Below are 17,662 nucleotides of genomic sequence, written 5' to 3' on the forward strand. Positions count from 1 at the left end.
ATCACTGCATGGACTGGACTTCAGAATCAAGAGGCCAGCTCTACCCCTCAGATCTTAAACAATATCCTCCAGCCAAGCCTCCAAGGAACCATTCCCTCAACTCCCTCTACACCTGCTTCTCACTATACTCTCCACTTTGTCTTATGAGATGGATTGTTGTTGTTCAGTTGCTCAGTTGTGTCTGACAATTTTTAATCCCATGGACTGCTGCATGCCAGGCTTCCCTGTCCTTTACTACCCTCTGGAGTTTGCTCAAACTCATGTCCATTGAGCCTATCCAACCATCTCATCCCCTGTCCCCCTACTTCTCCTCCTGCCCTCAATCTTTCTAAGCATCAGGGTCTTTTCTGAAGAGTCAGCTCTTCACATCAGGTGACCAAAGTATTGGAGCTTCAGCTTCAGCATCAGTCCTTCCAGTGAATATTCAGGGTTGATTTCCTTTGGGATTGAGATGGATATGCCCACCTTTTCAGCATATAACCCATTGCCTAAGCTAGTAACCCCAGTTCCTCTGTCCTCCAGGAACTGCCCAATTCTACCATGTCCCAGAGAATCACAAATATCAGGTGTCAAAAAAAAAAAAGTCATCCTGCGTGAAACCTGTTCTTGCTTTCTTATTCTGACACTTCACAGAAAATCACCACCCACTCACAGATGTGAGTCAGAAGCCAAGGAAATCATCCAACCAAACTTCAAGTTCTGAGAACTGTGAATCCTGAAAATTCCCCACATCTATCTCTTTCTTCCCCACTGCCCCTCTTTCAGTTCAGGACTGTTACTCACCACCCAGGCAATAATTTTATTTATTTATTTTTTGAATTATTTATTTATTTTTAGGATGTATTTTCTTTACTTTACAATATTGTATTGGTTTTGCCATACATCAACATGAATCTGCCATGGGTGTACACATGTTCCCCATCCTGAACCCCCCTCCCACATCCCTCCCTGTACCATCCCTCTGGGTCATCCCAATGCACCAGCCCCAAGCATCCTGTATCATGCATCGAACCTGGACAGGCACTGATTTTAAATTTCTTCAATCTATTCTCCATTCTGCCATCAGAATATTTTTTTTAATAAATGCCAATCTGTTTATGACTTAACTACTCAAAATTATTTAAAAGCATCACCAGGATGATACAAATGTCCTTGTTTACACATCTGGACTCCTTTCTACCCATCAGTCCCCCGCCCCAGCTACAGTCCAGAACCACCTGTTCTGGATGCATGGTCAACCTGCAACTCCATGCAGAGCATCCACACACTTCTCCTTTTACAGCCAGTCCCTGCAATCAACTCCTTGGGGACCCTCAGGTCCTGCCCTGAGTACTATCTCCTAAGCTACAAGGAGACTCAGACAACTCTCCCTCTTGCTCCCCTTACTGTGCATGCCTCCATGGGGACCCCATATACAACAATGGCATATATCAAATATTTACATATTGTGCAAAATATTTTGTTTTCATGCTTTCTTCTTACTCAGAATACTATATTACTCTTCATTTTACAGAAGGAACAAACTGTGAGAAAGTAAGCCATTTACACAGTAAAGTCTACATAGTTAACTGGAAAATTCAGGGCTTAAATCTAGGACAGTCTGATTAGCAGCCACTTCAACCACTAAGATCTAATAATTTGTTTCTATGTTTTACTTAAGTCTGTTCAAGTCAGTTGAGAATAGAGGCTTTCTACCAATTAGGGGTGGGGTAAGAGAAAAAGGAGAAGCTGAAAAAACAAATGGAAGTCCTAGTTATGACCCTGACCTAAATGAAGAGGATCCATGTATAAAATAAATAAGCTAAAAGGATATAATGTTCAACACAAGGCATATAGCCAATACTTTATAATAACTATAAATGTAATATAACCTTTAAAAACTGTACACCACTATGTTGTACACTTTAAATGTATATAATATTATATGTCAATTATATCTCAATAAAAAATTAATAAATTAGAAGAGGAAATCAGTAGTTATCTTAGTGTTCTTACAAAATATGTCTTAGAAATGCAGACTTTTTTTCAGTTCTGGAGACTAAAAGTCCAAGATCAAGGTGCCAGCATGGGCTCCTTATCTGTTGAGAGCCCTCTTCTTCCTGGGTATTGGTTGGTGCCTTCTGCCTGAGTCCTCACATTAAGATACTAATCCCATTTGCAGCAATATAGATCGAGCTAGAGATTGTCATTCTGTGTGAAATAAGTCAGACAGAGAAAGGGAAATATCACTTATATGCTAAAGTTAAAAAGAAATGAAACAAATTAACTTATTCACGAAACAGAAACAGACTCACAGACTTAGAGAATGAACTTAAGGTTATCACAGGGGATGTGTCAGGAGAAGGAATAGTTAGGGAATTTGGAATAGACCTGTACACACATGCACAAAGCTCAGTTTCCTGCACCTCTGGAGGGGTCTGCACACCAGCCTTCTGTGTCTTTCAGTTTCATGTCCATAGTGCTGGTGTTGGAGTTTGAACTTCTAGAGACACTCCCAACTGTTGGCTTCATGGAGTGTCCCTGGAAGGGCTGGGCTTCCAATGACAAGGGTTACTTTTCTTTTTCAGTTGACAAACCAAGGGAAGGACATTTTCTGGGTCCCTGGGGACAGCAGGCACCCCAGAAGGGGTGGCCCCGAGTCCCAGCATGCAGGGGCCAGGTTGTTGCCACCCCCATTTCCTCTCTCCCTGGAGGAGCCAGTGGCCTGGCATGGCCTTGGGTAGCTCTCAGTGCTCACCCCAGGTTCTCCCGCATTCAGCGGCAGACTCATTTGACCCCACAACCTGGAAGGAAGCTGGATAGTGTCATTTCTACTACCCAGAAGAGGAAACAGGTGACTGGCCCCAGGTCACATGGCCCATCCATGCCAGTGCCCAAAGCCTGGTCTCCAGCTCTTATTCCTTGAAAGTCTTTCAGCTCCTCTAGCCAAGAAGGAGGACTCCCTGGAGGAGGGGGTGTTTGGGGAAGGGGCTGCCTTGTGTGCCCAGGCCTTTTGTTCAGCAGCAGGCTAGCCCTTCACTGGGGATCTCAGAGCTGGGAGGCACTGTACAGACCACTAGCTCCGGATCAGCGCCTCAAGGGGGCCAGGCTGGCCAGTGAGACCCAAGAGGCCGCGTCATTTCCAGCCCTCCTACACCTGTCTTCTCCTACTGGTGTCGGGGGTTACACCTCCTTCCTCTGGGAGCCGCAACAGTTCTGATGCGCAGGGAAGACAAGATTCCTCTGCTAGGCACTGACCCTCCCTGGTCCCCTGAAGTCCTGCTGGATGGGAGGCACGCGCAGCCGGACGTGCACCTAAAGGGAGCCAGGTGGTACCTCACTCGCTCCAGAACTCGAGCGCTACTCCCCTGTTCGCTGTTCCCCGGGGGGAAGCCAGCCGGGTTCAACCTCCTGCCCCACCAGCCCAAAGTCTGAGCGCGCCTCCGAAGCCTTGGCTTCTTCGGAGCCCTGAGCGCTGAGTGTGCAGAAGGGATCCCGGCTCTTCTGGAGGGGCGGGCTTTGCACGGGGCGTGCCCGCAGTTCCCCGCGAGCTACTGGGGGAGCTCTGGCTCCGGACCCAAGATGCGCGCCTGCCCGCCCGCTTCCCAGCTGGGTTTCCCATGGTCGAACCGGTCGGCGGGCGGAGAGCGGGCTTGACCCGGGACACCCCACTCCCGGTGGTGCACTCCACTCCCTGTCGGGCACCCGCGGGAGGGGGCGGCCCGGCGGGCTGATTAGACAGGATCCAAGCAGGAAGTCTTGGTCCCCACCCTGGGCGGGCGCCTCACCGCGCGCGGCCTGGGCGCCTGTCCGCAGGTCCATCCGTCTGTCTGTCCCTTGGTGCGGCAACCCGGGAGGCCAGGGTCGGGACCGGGGAGGCTCTGTCCGCGACGACCCCACCCGCAGGCCGATCTGAGGCTGCAGGCGGCGCAGCTGTGAGCTCGCAGCCCAAGATAAGCGGCCAGGTGAGCCTAACCCGCGCCGCAGGAGGGGCGCGGGGCGGCGCGGAGCCGACGGGACGCGCGGCGGTCTGGCGGCATGTCAGTTAGCAGGAAGAGCTGGGCCGCTCTGTCCAGGTGAGCCTGGGTCCTGACTGCTCCGGGGGCCACAGGGTCGGGGCCACACCGTACAGCCCCCGGGGTTCTGGCCCTCCTTACTCTTTGCGGACGCAGGACCGAGCAGGCTGTCTGCGGAGGGCCGTCCAGGCCGGAGAGGCCGCTCTGGGGGTTGGGGAGACGTTCAGGAGGTAAACGGCCAAGTCTCAGCTTCTGAGCCGCCCCTGACTGCTTGTCTTTCTCTGAAGAGTCTGAGAGGCCCCTCCCGGGAGGAGGCGGCCACACTGCCTCGCAGGGTCAGTGAGTAGGCCGAGCGGGTAAGTGACCTCCCAGGGATAAGGCTCAGGCTCTGGGCGCAGCGTTTTGGGGTAATGTCAGGGCTGAGAAACCTCTCTTGGCACTCTCCCTCTCTGTGCTTCAGTCTTCACTCACGAATAGGGCCTTCAAGGGGTCCAGGGACTGGGTGTCTAGTCTTTGTCTGCTAGACATCTAGGCAGGGTCAGAGAAGCCTGGGTGGTGGGGGAGGGGGGGGTGTCCAGGAGGCAGCACCCTCATGTGATTGGTGACACCTGAACTCCTCTTGGAGTTCAGATGCTCCCAAGAGCATCTCCTTACCCTCCTCATGCCACCCCCAGAAGACTGAGGCCCATGTAGTGGATAGGCAGGAGCTGGGTGGGTCCCTACTCCTTGACCCGAAGGCTCTAGCTGGTAGAAATTGGCCCCAGGTGGGCGTTTGTGTGGTGAGGCCAGGCTGCCTCTGCAGGTGTGGGCAGACCCTCCCATCCGGACCTTGACCCTCCCCTCCCCCCCACCATCCAAGGATCCCAAGCTCCAGGGACCCCCCCCATGGCAGTACCTCCCCCACCAGGGCTGGGGTCCCCCTGGACTCTGTCCTCACTTCTCTGCAGCAGAGGCCTGTGAGGTCTGGAGAGGGGAGGATACGCCCCAAGAAAGGAGGTGCTCAGTGCTCTGGATGGGGGGCCCAGCATCTCAGAGGCCAGTCGCACCCAGGGAGGGTCTGTGCAGAGGGTGGGGCTGGCTGTCAAGGTCTTGGACTCTGCATGTGGGTCTGATGTGGGAGTGTCTGTGTTTCTAGGTGGGCCCTGTCTGTGTTTGGGTGTATGTGCACACGCACGTGTGGGCCTTGTGTAGTGCAGAGAAGTCTGGGTGGGTGGGAGGTTCTGACATTGCCTTTGGCGTTTGCGTCTGCTCAGATGTCCACTGAGGATGACGGTGCAGGGTCTGGTCTTCGCTGGCCCTCTGCTCAGAGGCCCTGGGCTCCTGTGGGTGCAGGGGTGGGTTTGAGTGCTCTGGGGAAGCTGCCCTGCCTCCCCAGGGTCCTGAGCTGCTGCAGCTGTTGCCAATGCTTGCCCAGGAGGCAGCTGGAGGCAGGACCCTCCGCCTCCCGGGAACAAGCCCCAGCTGGCAGAGGGAAGGGCTGTGAGTCACTGTCAACCGAGCTTCCCAGGAGAGGGTTGGGGGCATTGAGGAGGGTGTGAGGAGTGTGGCTCTAGGCAGGGCCCAGGTGGGCAGCAGAGAGCCAGTGGGCCGCCCATCCTTGGCGCCAGTTTAAAATGCCCAGCCCTGGATGGTGGGTCGGGTGCCCAGGACAGAGCGGTGAGGGGTTAGTCATTTCCCCGCCTGGCCTCCTGCAGCCCTGCCACCTCCCAAGCCTCCTGGTTCTCCCTGGCACCTCTCCCTAGACTGTCAGGGCTGGAGGGGACCTCACTGACCACTGACAGTGGCCCCTCACATGGGGAGGCCAGCTCCCCTCGGGCAGCACACTGGCCCTGGGTCACAGGGCCTGGTGTCAGGCCTGCACCCGCTCTTCGCCTCCCAAGGTCTGCACGTCCTGGCCTTTGAGCCTGGGCCTCCACAGAATGCGCTGGGGCAGCCTCTGTGCCCTCCCCTGCTAACCCTTCCTAGGCAGCTGAGCCCTGACCTGACACACAGCAGATTTCTGTGTGCAATTCCCTTAGGAAGGAAGGGTTCTGCTGGTCAACCTGCCCACAGGGATACCCCTGCCCTCAGCTGCTGACCATGGGCAGGGCAGACTCAGAAAGAAGGGCCTGGGGGAGGGAGCTAAACTGGCTCTCCCCTGCACAGTGGGCAGAGAGTTTCCCGAACCATAGAAGAGAACAGGAGATCCCTTTCTCTAAGGATGGAGCATGGGTGCTGGAAGGCCTGCCTGGAGCAAAGAGGGCTGCATGTCCAAGTGCCGGCTAGGTAGTGAGGGCAGCAGGGGCGGCTGCTGGGGCTTCAGCTGGTGGCCATGGCTGGGAACCCCCGGGTGTTGGCATGCAATGACCCTGGTGCTCTAAGGGACAAGCTGTTGGCCGCTGGGTCTCCCCAAACCTACTTCCCCAGTCTTCACTGGAGCTCAAGCAGGCCTGGGGAGTCCCAGGCACCCCACTCCCTCTGAATGCTCAGCTCCTGGGCTCCTGAGAAGGTGGAGCCTCCCTGGGTGTCCTTCCTGGCACTGGGGCTTGTGGTTTACAGGCTGCCCTGGCTGGGAACTTCAGCTCCTCCTTTTACTGGCCATCCTGCCTTATGTACCTTGTTGATCCTGTGAGCCTTGGAAGCCTCATCTGCAGAATGGAGGTGCCCCCACCCCCGCATTCCTCAAGGTTGTGGGGGCCTCTTGTCAGTGGCACTTGTGAGCATCCAGTGCTGTCTAGGCACATGTCAGAGCACTCACTGATTCCTTTGTTTATTGGTTTACTGGTCACTGAATTCACCAAACACGTGTGCTTCTGAGTGCTGAGCACTGCACTGGGCCCTTTGTTGTTCAGTCCCTCAGTCATGTCTTTGAAACCCCATGGACCACAGCAGGCCAAGCTTCCCTGTCCATCACCAACTCCCGGAGCTTACTCAATCTCATGTCCATTAAGTCAGTAATGCCATCCAACCATCTCATCCTCTGTCATTTCCTTCTCCTCCTGCCTTCAATCTTTCCCAGCACCCAGATATTTTTCATTAAGTTGGCTCTTCCCATCAGGTGGACAAAGTATTAGAGCTTCAGCTTCAACATTGCCCCTTCCAATGAATATTCAGGGTTGATTCCCTTCAGGATGGACTGGTTTGATTTCCTTGCTGTCCAAGAAACTCTCAAGAGTCTTCTCCAGCACCATATTTCAAAGGCAGCAATTTTTTGATGCTCAGCCTTCTTTATGGTCCAACTCTCACATCCATACATGACTACTGGAAAAGTCATAACTTTGACTATATGGACCTTCATTAGCAAAGTAGTGTCTTTGTTTTTCAATGCACTATCTAGGTTTGTTATAGCTTTCCTTCTAAGGAGCAAGCATCTTTTAATTTCTTGGCTGCAGTCACCATCCACAGTAATTTTGGAGCCCAAGAAAATAAAATCTGTCACTCCTTCCACCTTTTCCCCATCTATTTGCCATGAAGTGATGGGACTGTATGCCGTGATTTTAGTTTTTTGAATGTTGAGTTTTAAGCCAGTTTTTCACTCTCCTCTTTCATCCTCATCAAGAGGCTCTTTAGTTCCTCTTCACTTTCTGCCATAAGGATGGTATCATCTGCATATCTGAGGTTGTTGATATTTCTCCTGGCAATCTTGATTCCAGCTCGGGATTCATCCAGCTGAATTTTGCATGATGTAGTCTGCATATAAGTTATTATAGTCTGCATATAAGTTATAAGGGTGATAATGTACAGCCTTGTTGTACTCCTTTCCCAATTTTGAACCAGTCCATTGTTCAATGTCCAGTTCTGTTGCTTCCTGACCTGCATCCAGATTTCTCAGGAGGCAGGTAACGTGGTCTGGTATTCCCATCTCTTAAAGAATTTTCCACAGTTTGTTGTGATCCACACAGTCAAAGGCTTTAGCATAGTCAATGAAGCAGAAGTAGATGTTTTTCTGGAATTCCCTTTCTTTCTCTATGATCCAGCAGATGTTGGCAATTTGATCTCTGGTTCCTCTGACTTTTCTAAACCCAGTTTTGCAATCTGGAAGTTCACAGTTCACATCCTGTTGAAGCCTAACTTGAAGGATTTTGAGCATAACCTTAGCAGCATGTGGAATGAATGCAATTGTCCAGAAGTTTGAACATTCTTTGGCACTGCCCTGGGCCTTTGGGTACCATATTCCTGGGGCTTCACCCGCCCCCCTGGGAGCCTGACCTCCACCCCTCTTGTCCTTCTCTCCCTTTCCTTCTCTTAAGAGGGTTAGCTCTTTGGTGGAGATAACATTTCTGTTGGGCTGGGGGGTGTGGTTGGGGGTTAGCACATCACCGAGGTGAGCAGTGGGGTCTTGGTGTACAGCTAGGGGTCACTCCAGAACGCCTGGGCTGACACCCTCTGGGCAAAAAGCTGCCTGGGGTGAGTCACTTCCCCGAGACTAGGCTCCAACAGATCACACGCTGTCTGACCCAGGTTGCACCGACCAACCAGCAGCTCCCCTGAAGGCTGAGTGGCCTGCATGGGAACAGGCTTGCTCAGGCCCAAGGAATCCTGGGTGTTCCATCCCTACCTGGCCACAGGTGTGCAGGGGAGTCCCGGGTCTGTGGGCCAGTCTCCCTGCGGGGGGTGGACTCTCATCTCTGCAGCGCATGGCTGACCCCAAACAGTGGACTTGAGGGAGGGTCCACAGGGGGAAGGCTGACCATCTGGACCCAGGGGAAGCCACGTGCAGGGGGTCTTTCTCACCTGGATGAGGGCATTGGGGCCTGGTTGGAGGGGCTGTGGGTTCCTGTGGAGTGAGTGATGGCAGAGGCCTGGAGTGGTCCAGTTTCCACCCCATGATCAAGGCTGTGGTGCCTGGGCTTGAGCCCTTCCCACCCACTTGGGGGGAGTCAAGCCCTGACAGGCAGGGGCACTGAGGTCTGCACCACTAGTGAGCCTGACAGCCAGGTGTGGGCAGATGCCTAGGGTTTGCCGACCCTTTGTGCTCCCACATGTCAGGCAAAGATCTGGTGACCCCACGAGGAGGAGCGCCCTGCCCCTCGTACCTGGTGCCACGTTTGGTGGCACACATGTTCTGGGCACCATGGTGGATGTGCTCTGTCCCATGGCCTTTTCTCTCCCCATGGGACAAGCTCTCCACACTTTGTTTGCAAATTTCTGATACTGCTTCTTGTTAACCCTTCTCAGATGCTGGGCGTCACCAGCTCCTCCTACTGGAGACCCCTAGTTGTCTCTTGTCTAGTCGGGCTCTTTCTAAGGGTCTGGGAGCCTCTTTGTCCAGCACTGCCCTGGTGGGCCCCTTCCTGCACATCCCCTTCCTGTGGTCCACCAGGCTGGCTCCCCCATCCTCCATCGAGTGAGTGTCTCCTCACCCTTCACGTCCCCCCCCCCACCACTGCTGCAGACATCTCACTGAACCCCTCCCTCCCTGATGGCCCCCAGCCTTCTAAAAGCACCACCAGGAGCTGCTCAAGCCCACTTTCCATCATTTTTCTCATTGCCTTGCTGGCCCCCCATCCCCATCCAGCCCCCCAGCAAACCCAGTGGACTCTGCCTTCAAATTGTGTCCCGAATCCATCACTTAAGTCTCCTAGTGACTCCCCACACACAGAGTGAACCCACATCTCCCTTGGTCCCCAAGCACCCGCTCTGGCACCCCTTCTGCTAAGTTCAGCATCCCCCTGCCCACTGCCGCACATCCCAGCTCTGCCAGCACACCCGGCTCCTCGAAGCTCTGTCCCCTCCAGCACTGCCGCCCCTTGTCTTTGGTCCTTCCTGTCCATTTTTGTTCACGAGCGGGGAGCCCTGGAACCCACTTGTGTGCAGACCCTGCTCAAAAAACATGAGTTTACTAAACACCAGGTCAGCGAACATGATGCTGGGCCTGAACAAAGAGGTCAGGGTGATGGTGTGGCTCCTGCCCCTTTTAGGGAGGAGGTCTGGGGAGGTACAGAGAAGTGACCCCTCTTAGGTGGGAGGATCAAGCAGGCTGTCTGACCTGGCCCTGCAGAAGTCTCCCCAGGGTCTGGGGGCTCTTTCCTTTAGGAAGCTTCTTAGGTTTATATGTCATTCAGTTGATAAAATTTGTGGGTTTCCCCCAGGTAACGTGTCTGCTCCTCCTGTGATACTTCTTCCGTGGTTGCATGTGAAGCTCTGTAGAGGCAGGCGAGGCCATGGTAGGAATAGGGCAGTGGAGAGGCTGGGGAACAGGTTTGGGTGCTCACCAGGTGGGAGCCTTACTACCCTGCAGTGATGCTGGGAGGCGAGAGGACTGCCTTCCCCGGACCCTTCTGATCGGGGCCAGATAGTGCTGGATGGTACCTCTGATCCACATGGCCTGGAGCTTCCCCTGCGGCCTCTGGGGAAACTCAGCCTCCCTCCCCGTGGGCCCAGCCTCTGGCCTCCAGGCTGTCCTGTCCTCCCTCTGAAGTCCAGCCCTTTCCCTCCCGGTGCAGAGCAGGGCTCACTTCCCTTTCTCAGTATTTTGCCGGTGGATCTGTGACCCCACAGTTCCCAGTGGGAGGCTGGCCCAGCTCGGTTCCTCAGAGATTCTTTGCTCTTTGGCTAGAATGGGGGTGGGCCACTGGGGGGAGGTAGGTGCGTGGGCAGGTGGGTGAGGATGACTTGTGGGAGGCTGGGGCAGGGTGCTGTAGGGACATGGGGCTGGAGGCGGGATGGTGGAAGGTGGGGTCCGGGGGGTGGCTATGAGGGGGACTGGTATGAGGGTGACTATGGTTCTGAGAGTGACTATGAATGACTGTGAGTGACTATGGCTGGGAGAGTGACCAGGGGCCAGAGGCAGGCTGTGCCCCTCACTCCCACCCATGGGAAGGCTGGTTTTCAGAGGTGAAGGAGGCTGACGGAGTGCCTAGGCAGTGAGCGAAGCAATGCTGGGTTCCCCTTTGGGGATGGCTGGTTCATCTGGGATCTCTGTCTGGGGGCTGGGACATCCCGGGGGAGCTGGGGAGCTGGGATGTTTCTCAGTAACTGTTCATCTTAGAGCTTCAGATCAAAGCCGGGCTCTGCCAGGTTCACCTGCTGCCTTCGGGCCGAGCAGTGACCATCCTGCCACGTCCCTGGGCGCCCAGGCAGGGTGGACCCCCATTCCAGTGGGAGTTCAGGGTTGCCCAGGCGGGGTGGACCCCCATTCCAGTGGGGGTGCGGGGGCACCCAGGTAGGTGGATCCCCATTCCAGTGGGGATGCGGGGGTGCCCAGGCAGGTGGACTCCCATTGCAGTGGGGTTGCAGGACACCCAGGCAAGTAGACCCCCGTTCCAGTGCAGGTGAAGGGTGAAGTCCAGCCTGCCACTCCCCTCCCCTTGATGTCGGCCATGGGGACACTCTGGACGTCACCCTGAGGCTCCGCTGACCCTCCGTACCCCCCAGCCTCACCCGGCAGTCGACCCTGGAGGATGAGGAGGAACAGGAGCGAGAACACCAGTGGCAACACCAGAACCTGAGCTTCACCACAGACGACAAGGACACACCAGACCCCAAGAGGTGTGGGTGGGAGGCAGGACCCCAGTGAGGATGGGCTAGCTGCCCCTGCCTGGGGAGTGGGATGACCTTCTGCGGTCCCCACCCTAGTCAGGACAGCAGTCAGGACCAGCGTGGGTGAGCTGGGCCGCTCTTCCTGGGCATTTTATAAGCATAGTTCATCCTTCCATGCTCCTGAGAGGGTGCCAACCCACCTCTCGGGTGGGTGCATAGCTCGTGCACCAGGGGCAATGCCTGGGGGTCGTCAGGCCCTGGGCTTACCATGCCCCTTCAGCCCAGCCCCCTCCTGCTAGTGGACCCCTGTGGTCTCTGATGGGAAGGAGGTGCTGCTGGTCTGACCACCAGCCCCGAGGCTGAGCACCCCTACATGCCTATCCACGAGGATGGGGTCCACTCGGGGGATGCATCTCCTCTCACCTCCAAACAAGCCCAGTTCACAGATCTGGCAGGAGGCTCAGCCAGCAAGTGAACTCACCGGAGCCACGGGCGGGTGGGTGGAGGCACAGGAGGGGCCCCTCTGCTGCAGGCCATTTGGGGCAGCCTTGTGTGCAGCTCCCCAGCTCCTGGAGAGGGGTCCATGGGGCATTCAGCCTGCACCGCACCCACGTGGCCACAAAGGCATGAAGGCCTGGGCACCACTCCCGGCTCCCCTGCCCATTGCCGTGTGACTTGGGCCAGCTCCCTGCCTGTCTTTGCTCCTCATCTGTAAGTGGCAGGGCCTGACACAGGAGAGGTGTTTGTTGAACATGGAGTGGTTGCACCTTACAGGCATGAGGTGGGGAGAGCTATGCAGGCTGGTCTGGATGGAGGGTCGCAAGTGGAGGGGCTTGGAGCGGAGTCCACATGGAGGCCAGCTAGCCAGCACAGCAGCAGGGGACCAGGGTGGGGCCAACAGGTTCAGGAGGGCATCAGACCCAGGTCATGAGCCTTTCATGCTGTCTGTGCCTGAGGGCAGGATGGGGTTGACCTGCGATGGGGGTCCTGGGGGCCAGGGGGTGGAAGGTGGAGAGAGGGGAGCAGTGTCTGAGGTGGGACTGACTCCATGAGGCAGGGACAGCAGCTGATTCTGGACTGGGGGGTCCTGCCGAATGAACTGTGTCTCGGGAGGATACGGAGCCCCCACAGTCTGTATACGGAGGCCACATTCTCTTTGCAAGAGTGAGGTGGAGCACAGGGGCAGGCGCAGTGTCCCGTGGGTGGGCAGGGCTTCAGCTGCTTTCTCTCACCCTGTCTTCCTGCCCTGCAGCACCAGCATGAGGCTCCCAGCCAGCTCAGTCAAATTAGGCCCAAAGCTGGAGCAATATCTCTCGGCCATACAGGTGAGTGGGCCGGTCCCTGGAGTGTGCTAGACGTGCCAGGGGACTCACCCTCCAGGGTCAGCAGCCTGTGCTCCCTGCTCCCAGAGATCAGAGTCCGTCAAGGGTGCAAACACATCCCACACTGAGTTCCTTGAGGCTCCCGTGGATGTTGCCAGCAAGCGCCACCTCTTTGAGAAAGAGCTGGTGGGCCAGAACCGAGAGGGTCCAGCTGCCAGCTGCAAGGTGAGTGGCTCTGGCCCGCCAGGAGTCTGCAGGCCGCTGAGGCTGGGGTCTGCAAAGCTGGAGCCTGGGCACTGCAGGACAGCTCCATGCTTTCCTGCGTGCATCTGGCAGACAAAAGGGCCCAGCCATACCTGTCGCTGGGCCCCCAGCTCAGCTGTGCACACAGCTCTGGGGAAGGGTCCCATGGCCTGGTCATGTAGATGTGGTGAGGGAGGCCCTCTGGAGATGCCAGCCCGGCCCCAAGGTAGGAGCTCTCTTCTCAGGAGAACTTGCAGCTCTCAGGGGTGGTGAAGTCGCGGCTCAACCTGTGGATCAGCAGGATCCAGGAGTCAGCACAGCAGGGCCCACAGGTACCTTGTGTACCCATCTGGCCCCTCTGTATCCCTGCAGGCCTCTCATAGTGGGATGACCCATCAGGGGAGGGACAGCCCTGAGTGCAGTGGAGATGATCTGCACGCGGGATGGCCGTATGCAAGCCTGAGGGTCAGAGAGCAGAGGGGGAGGGCCTGGGGTCCTCCCCCAGGAAGGGGTGGGCCGGGGGCTCTGCAGCAGCCTGAGCCTGGTCTCTGTCCCGGAACCCAGAACCAGGAGACACAGAGGGAATTGGCAGAAAATGGCAGAAAGCCCCAGTGGAGGAAGAAGCCAGAGGCCCCGCTGGGTGCCGAGGTGAGCGGGGGCCCAGGGGTCAGGGCAGCTGTCCCTGGAGAACGTGGGCTGGCAGGCACCCACTCCTAACTGCAGGCCTGGCAGGGGGGGCCTGGCGGGCAGGGCACATGCGGGCTCCTAGAAGCCTACTGCTGCAGGGAAGACACTTGAGCCAGAAGCAAGCCTGGACCCTGAGACCCCCAGCCCCAGTAAATGCTCCATGTCCCAGAAGATCTCTGTGCTGGAGGAGAGAGCTGTCTCAGGAAAGAGGGAAGTTCCAGACAAAGCCAGCGACTCGGAGAAGAGACTGGTGTCTGAGAAAGCCACCGTCTTCGAGAAGACCCCAGTCCCCGAGATACAGCCAGCCCCACGCAGGGCCATGGCCCCATTGAGGCCCCAGGACTGGGAGCACTCAGCCTCAGCAGAGTGCCCATCCAGCCCCGGGGAGCAGCGGGGCACTGGGCCTGAGAAGGAGCCTGAGTCTTCGGCGGGGCCTCTGCCCCGGGATGGCGGCCTCCCGCCTGTCACTCTGCAGGTGCGCAGTGCCCCCCACCTCCCTGTCCTCCCGGCATCTCTGGAGGCCTCCCCATCCTCCTGGCATCTCTGGTGGCCTCCCTGTCTCCTGTCCTCGCATCTGCTGTCCTCCTGGCATCTCTGGCTGCCTGCCTTTCTCCTGTCCTCCCACTTCCAGGCCGGCCCCACCTGTGTCTCCCCTCCCTGCCTGCTCTGCTGCCCGCAGGACAGGGGACTGGGCTGGGATCTCACCTGGTACCCACACCACACTCTCATCCCAGGCCCAGACTCCAGGAATGCCTCAGATGCTTCTGGAAGGCCCTCCCCGCCCCGCCCCTAGAAGCCCTATCCACTGGCCTGGCCCTGGGCCTGTGGCTGCACCCCCACAGCCGAGGCAGCAGGCAGGGGCAGAGGACTGGCCTGCTGCCACTGCCCCGCAGCTGCTAGGGTGAGCCAGGCCTGCGGAGCTCCAGGCTGCCCGTCCTCCTGCATAACTTGCCCCCTGCTCCGTCCAGGTGAGGACTCGCAGCATGGAGGCTGAAGCCAAGGCCCCCTCGCCGACACGGGCCTTGCCCACCTTCAGCAGCACCCTGCAATGCTCCAGCCCCCGCACCATCCCCAGGGTGAGCCTAGCTGTTGTGGGCCCCTCCCTGCAGGGCTCGGGGCAGTGGAGAGGCAGGCAGGAGGCACCCTGGGAAGATCTGGGGGTGTCAAGGGGGACTGTTGACCTGGCTTGATGGGAGGGGCCGTGCCCCAGGCCCGAGGTGGGCCTTTCATGGGGGTGTGGCTGGGGTCTGTGTAGAGGGGAGTGCTGGGGAGAACCTAGGGTGGGCTGTGTTCTGAGAGCCAAGTCCTCCCTTGTGAAGGCCATGGCTGCCATGGACCCCGCTCACTGGCACCTTCCTTCTCTTTCCAGATGAGCCCCCCTAGAGACAGCTCAGAGGTGGCCTTAACTCACAGGTCAGGGCCTGGGGGCCACGGGGCTCATCTGACGTGGGGCTGAGGCCTGAGGTGCAGCAAGGGGAGGGTCCAGCTGCCTGGGGGGGGGGTTGCGGGGGGGGGAAGGGCAGTCCTGAGCCACGGGGTGCCGGGCGGGGCGAGTGGGTGCGCTGGGGTCCTTTGAGTCAAGCACTGGGATTCATGCACGCACGCTGCACCGTCTGCCCCGAGACTGTCCCTGAGGCCAGCGGTCATGGGCGAGGCTGGGGGACGTGGGGCACACAGTGGATGAGGGAGTTGCTGCCCTCACTTCAGAGTGAGACATGCAGGAACCACGGGGCATGGAGGATCCAGGGGTTCAGGATGGGAACCGAGGGCTGGAGCCCCTTGCAGTCAGGGGAGCTCAGCCTGTAAGAGTGGGGTGAGGGCAAAAGATGGCGAGCGTCAGGGGGTGTGAGGTGGGGAGAGTTCTGTGAGACAGCAGGGCGACGGCAGGGGGCGGAGGGCATCAGGGGACGTGAGGTGGGGAGAGCTCTGCAGGCAGCTCTGGACAGAGGGTCGGCGAGCAGAGGGGCTTGGAGCGGAGTCCACATGGAGGCCAGCCGCCAAGCGTGGCAGCATGGGGACCAGGGTGGGGTCGCCAGGTTCAGGGGGTATCAGACCCAGGTCACGAGCCTTTCATGCTGCCTGTGCCTGAGGGCAGGATGGGGTTGATCTGGATAAGGGAGTCTGGGGCCCGGGGGTGGAAGGTAGAGGGAGGGGAGCAGCGTCTGAGGCGGGACTGACTCCACAGGGCACGGACAGCAGCTGATCCTGGTCTGGGGGGTTCTGCCAAATGGACCGTGTCTCAGGAGGACAGGGAGCCCCCACCGTCTGTATACAGAGGCCGCATTCTCTTTGCCAGAGTGAGGTGGGACACAGGGGCAGGCCCAGTGTCCCGTGGGTGGGCAGGGCCTCACCTGCTTTGTCTCGCCCTGTCTTCCTGCCCTGCAGCACCAGCATGAGGCTCCCAGCCAGCTCGGTCAAATTAGGCCCGAAGCTGGAGCAATACCTCTTGGCCATACAGGTGAGTGGGCCAGTCCCTGGAGTGTGCTGGGCGTGCCAGAGGCCTCACCCTCCAGGGTCAGCGGCCTGTGCTCCCTGCTTCCAGAGATCAGAGTCTGTCAAGTGTGCAAACCCATTCCGCACTGACTTCCCTGGGGCTCCTGTGGATGTCACCAGCATGCGCCACCTCTTCGAGAAGGAGCTGGTGGGCCAGAGCCGAGAGGGTCCAGCTGCCGGCTGCAAGGTGAGTGGCTCTGGCTTGCCAGGCGTCTGCAGGCCGCTGAGGCTGGGGTGTGCAGAACTGGAGCCTGGGCACTGCGGGACAGCTACGTGCTTTTCTGCGTCCATCTGGCAGACTGGAGGGCCCGGATATGCCTGTCTCTGAGCCCCCAGCCCAGCTGTGCACACAGCTCTTGGGGAGGGTCCAGTGGCCTGGGCCATTTGTTGTGGTGAGGGGGCCCCTCTGGAGATGCCAGCCCAGCCCCATGGTGGGAGCTCTCTTCTCAGGAGAACTTGCAGCTCTCAGGGGTGGTGAAGTCACGGCTCAACCTGTGGATCAGCAGGACCCAGGAGTCAGCACAGCAGGGCCCACAGGTACCGTGCGTGCCCCTCTGGCCCTGGTCTCCTTGCAGGCCTCTCTTAATGGGATGACCCATCAGGGAAGGGACAGCCCCGAGCACAGTGAAGATGCTCTGCACGTGGGATGGCCATGGGGAATCCTGTGGGTCAGAGGGCGGAAGGAGGAAGGCCTGGGGTCCTTCCCCAGGAAGGGGTGGGCCAGGGGGCTCTGCAGCAGCCTGAGCCCGGTCTCTGTCCTGATGCCCAGAACCAGGAGATGCAGAGGGAGTCGGCAGCTGGCAGGAGGCCCCAGTGGAGGAAGAAGCCAGAGCCCCCGCTGGGTCCCAAGGTGAGTGGGGGCCCAGGGGCTGGGGCGGCTGTCCCTGGAGAATCGGGCCAGCTGGTGCCCAGTCCTCCCTGCAGGCCTGGGCTCTGCCCAGCATGGGGGTACTGGGGAAATGGGGGCATCCCCTTGTCCTAACCGCCCTTTGTCCCACAGGTGTGAGGAGCCAGTCCCAGGCCAGCAGCCATGCTGGTCGCCTCTCCCACTCGCTTTCCACACTGGATACGGGAGGACACTGGCCAGCATCCTCCCCGCCCCTCTGGGGCAGGCGTGCCCCGTGGCTTGGCTGGCATCTTTCCCGCACCCCTGTTGGGGCAGGCATGCCCCGTGCCTTGTTCAGATGCGGGCACTGCACATCTGCACAGAGCCTCACCACCCTGTCCACACGGATTCCTGCTCTTCCTCCTCCTCCTCCATCCGGTGGCACCAGTGTCTCTGTGAACCTCTCCCAGGCTGGCCCCCACCATCCTTGTGCCACCTGCCAGGTTGGAGGAGCCGTGCTGACCCCTCCCATGCCCTGCCTTGCTCCCCTTCACGCCCCACCTGCTGCCCTGGCCAAGCCGTCCTGTGCCCCCTCCCCACACTCAAGAAAGAGCAGATAAACTCATTCACTCTCA

At 58.2% G+C, this 17,662-nt stretch overlaps 1 protein-coding gene and 1 long non-coding RNA gene across 2 annotated transcripts in view; one reads left to right on the plus strand and one right to left on the minus strand.

The window, feature by feature from the left end:
* Nucleotides 1-3,945, minus strand: part of LOC129643296 (uncharacterized) — a 72,811-nt gene extending 68,866 nt beyond the window's left edge. The window contains exon 1 of the long non-coding RNA XR_008710232.1: nt 3,768-3,945. This is a non-coding gene — a long non-coding RNA (uncharacterized LOC129643296). The remainder of the gene's footprint in view (nt 1-3,767) is intronic.
* Nucleotides 1-17,662, plus strand: part of LOC129643295 (ladinin-1-like) — a 188,512-nt gene extending 170,850 nt beyond the window's left edge. The window contains exons 2-15 of the mRNA XM_055567611.1: nt 3,960-4,055; nt 11,352-11,465; nt 12,709-12,781; nt 12,866-13,003; nt 13,267-13,353; nt 13,586-13,669; nt 13,878-14,183; nt 14,677-14,784; nt 15,078-15,121; nt 16,094-16,166; nt 16,251-16,388; nt 16,652-16,738; nt 16,971-17,051; nt 17,202-17,662. Of these exons, the coding sequence (XP_055423586.1) occupies nt 4,018-4,055; nt 11,352-11,465; nt 12,709-12,781; nt 12,866-13,003; nt 13,267-13,353; nt 13,586-13,669; nt 13,878-14,183; nt 14,677-14,784; nt 15,078-15,121; nt 16,094-16,166; nt 16,251-16,388; nt 16,652-16,738; nt 16,971-17,051; nt 17,202-17,207 (1,377 nt within the window). The 5' untranslated portion in view covers nt 3,960-4,017 and the 3' untranslated portion in view covers nt 17,208-17,662. The remainder of the gene's footprint in view (nt 1-3,959; nt 4,056-11,351; nt 11,466-12,708; nt 12,782-12,865; nt 13,004-13,266; nt 13,354-13,585; nt 13,670-13,877; nt 14,184-14,676; nt 14,785-15,077; nt 15,122-16,093; nt 16,167-16,250; nt 16,389-16,651; nt 16,739-16,970; nt 17,052-17,201) is intronic.

The sequence above is a fragment of the Bubalus kerabau genome, chromosome 2 (genome assembly GCF_029407905.1).
Source record: "Bubalus kerabau isolate K-KA32 ecotype Philippines breed swamp buffalo chromosome 2, PCC_UOA_SB_1v2, whole genome shotgun sequence".
In the NCBI taxonomy this organism is placed as follows: domain Eukaryota; kingdom Metazoa; phylum Chordata; class Mammalia; order Artiodactyla; family Bovidae; genus Bubalus; species Bubalus kerabau.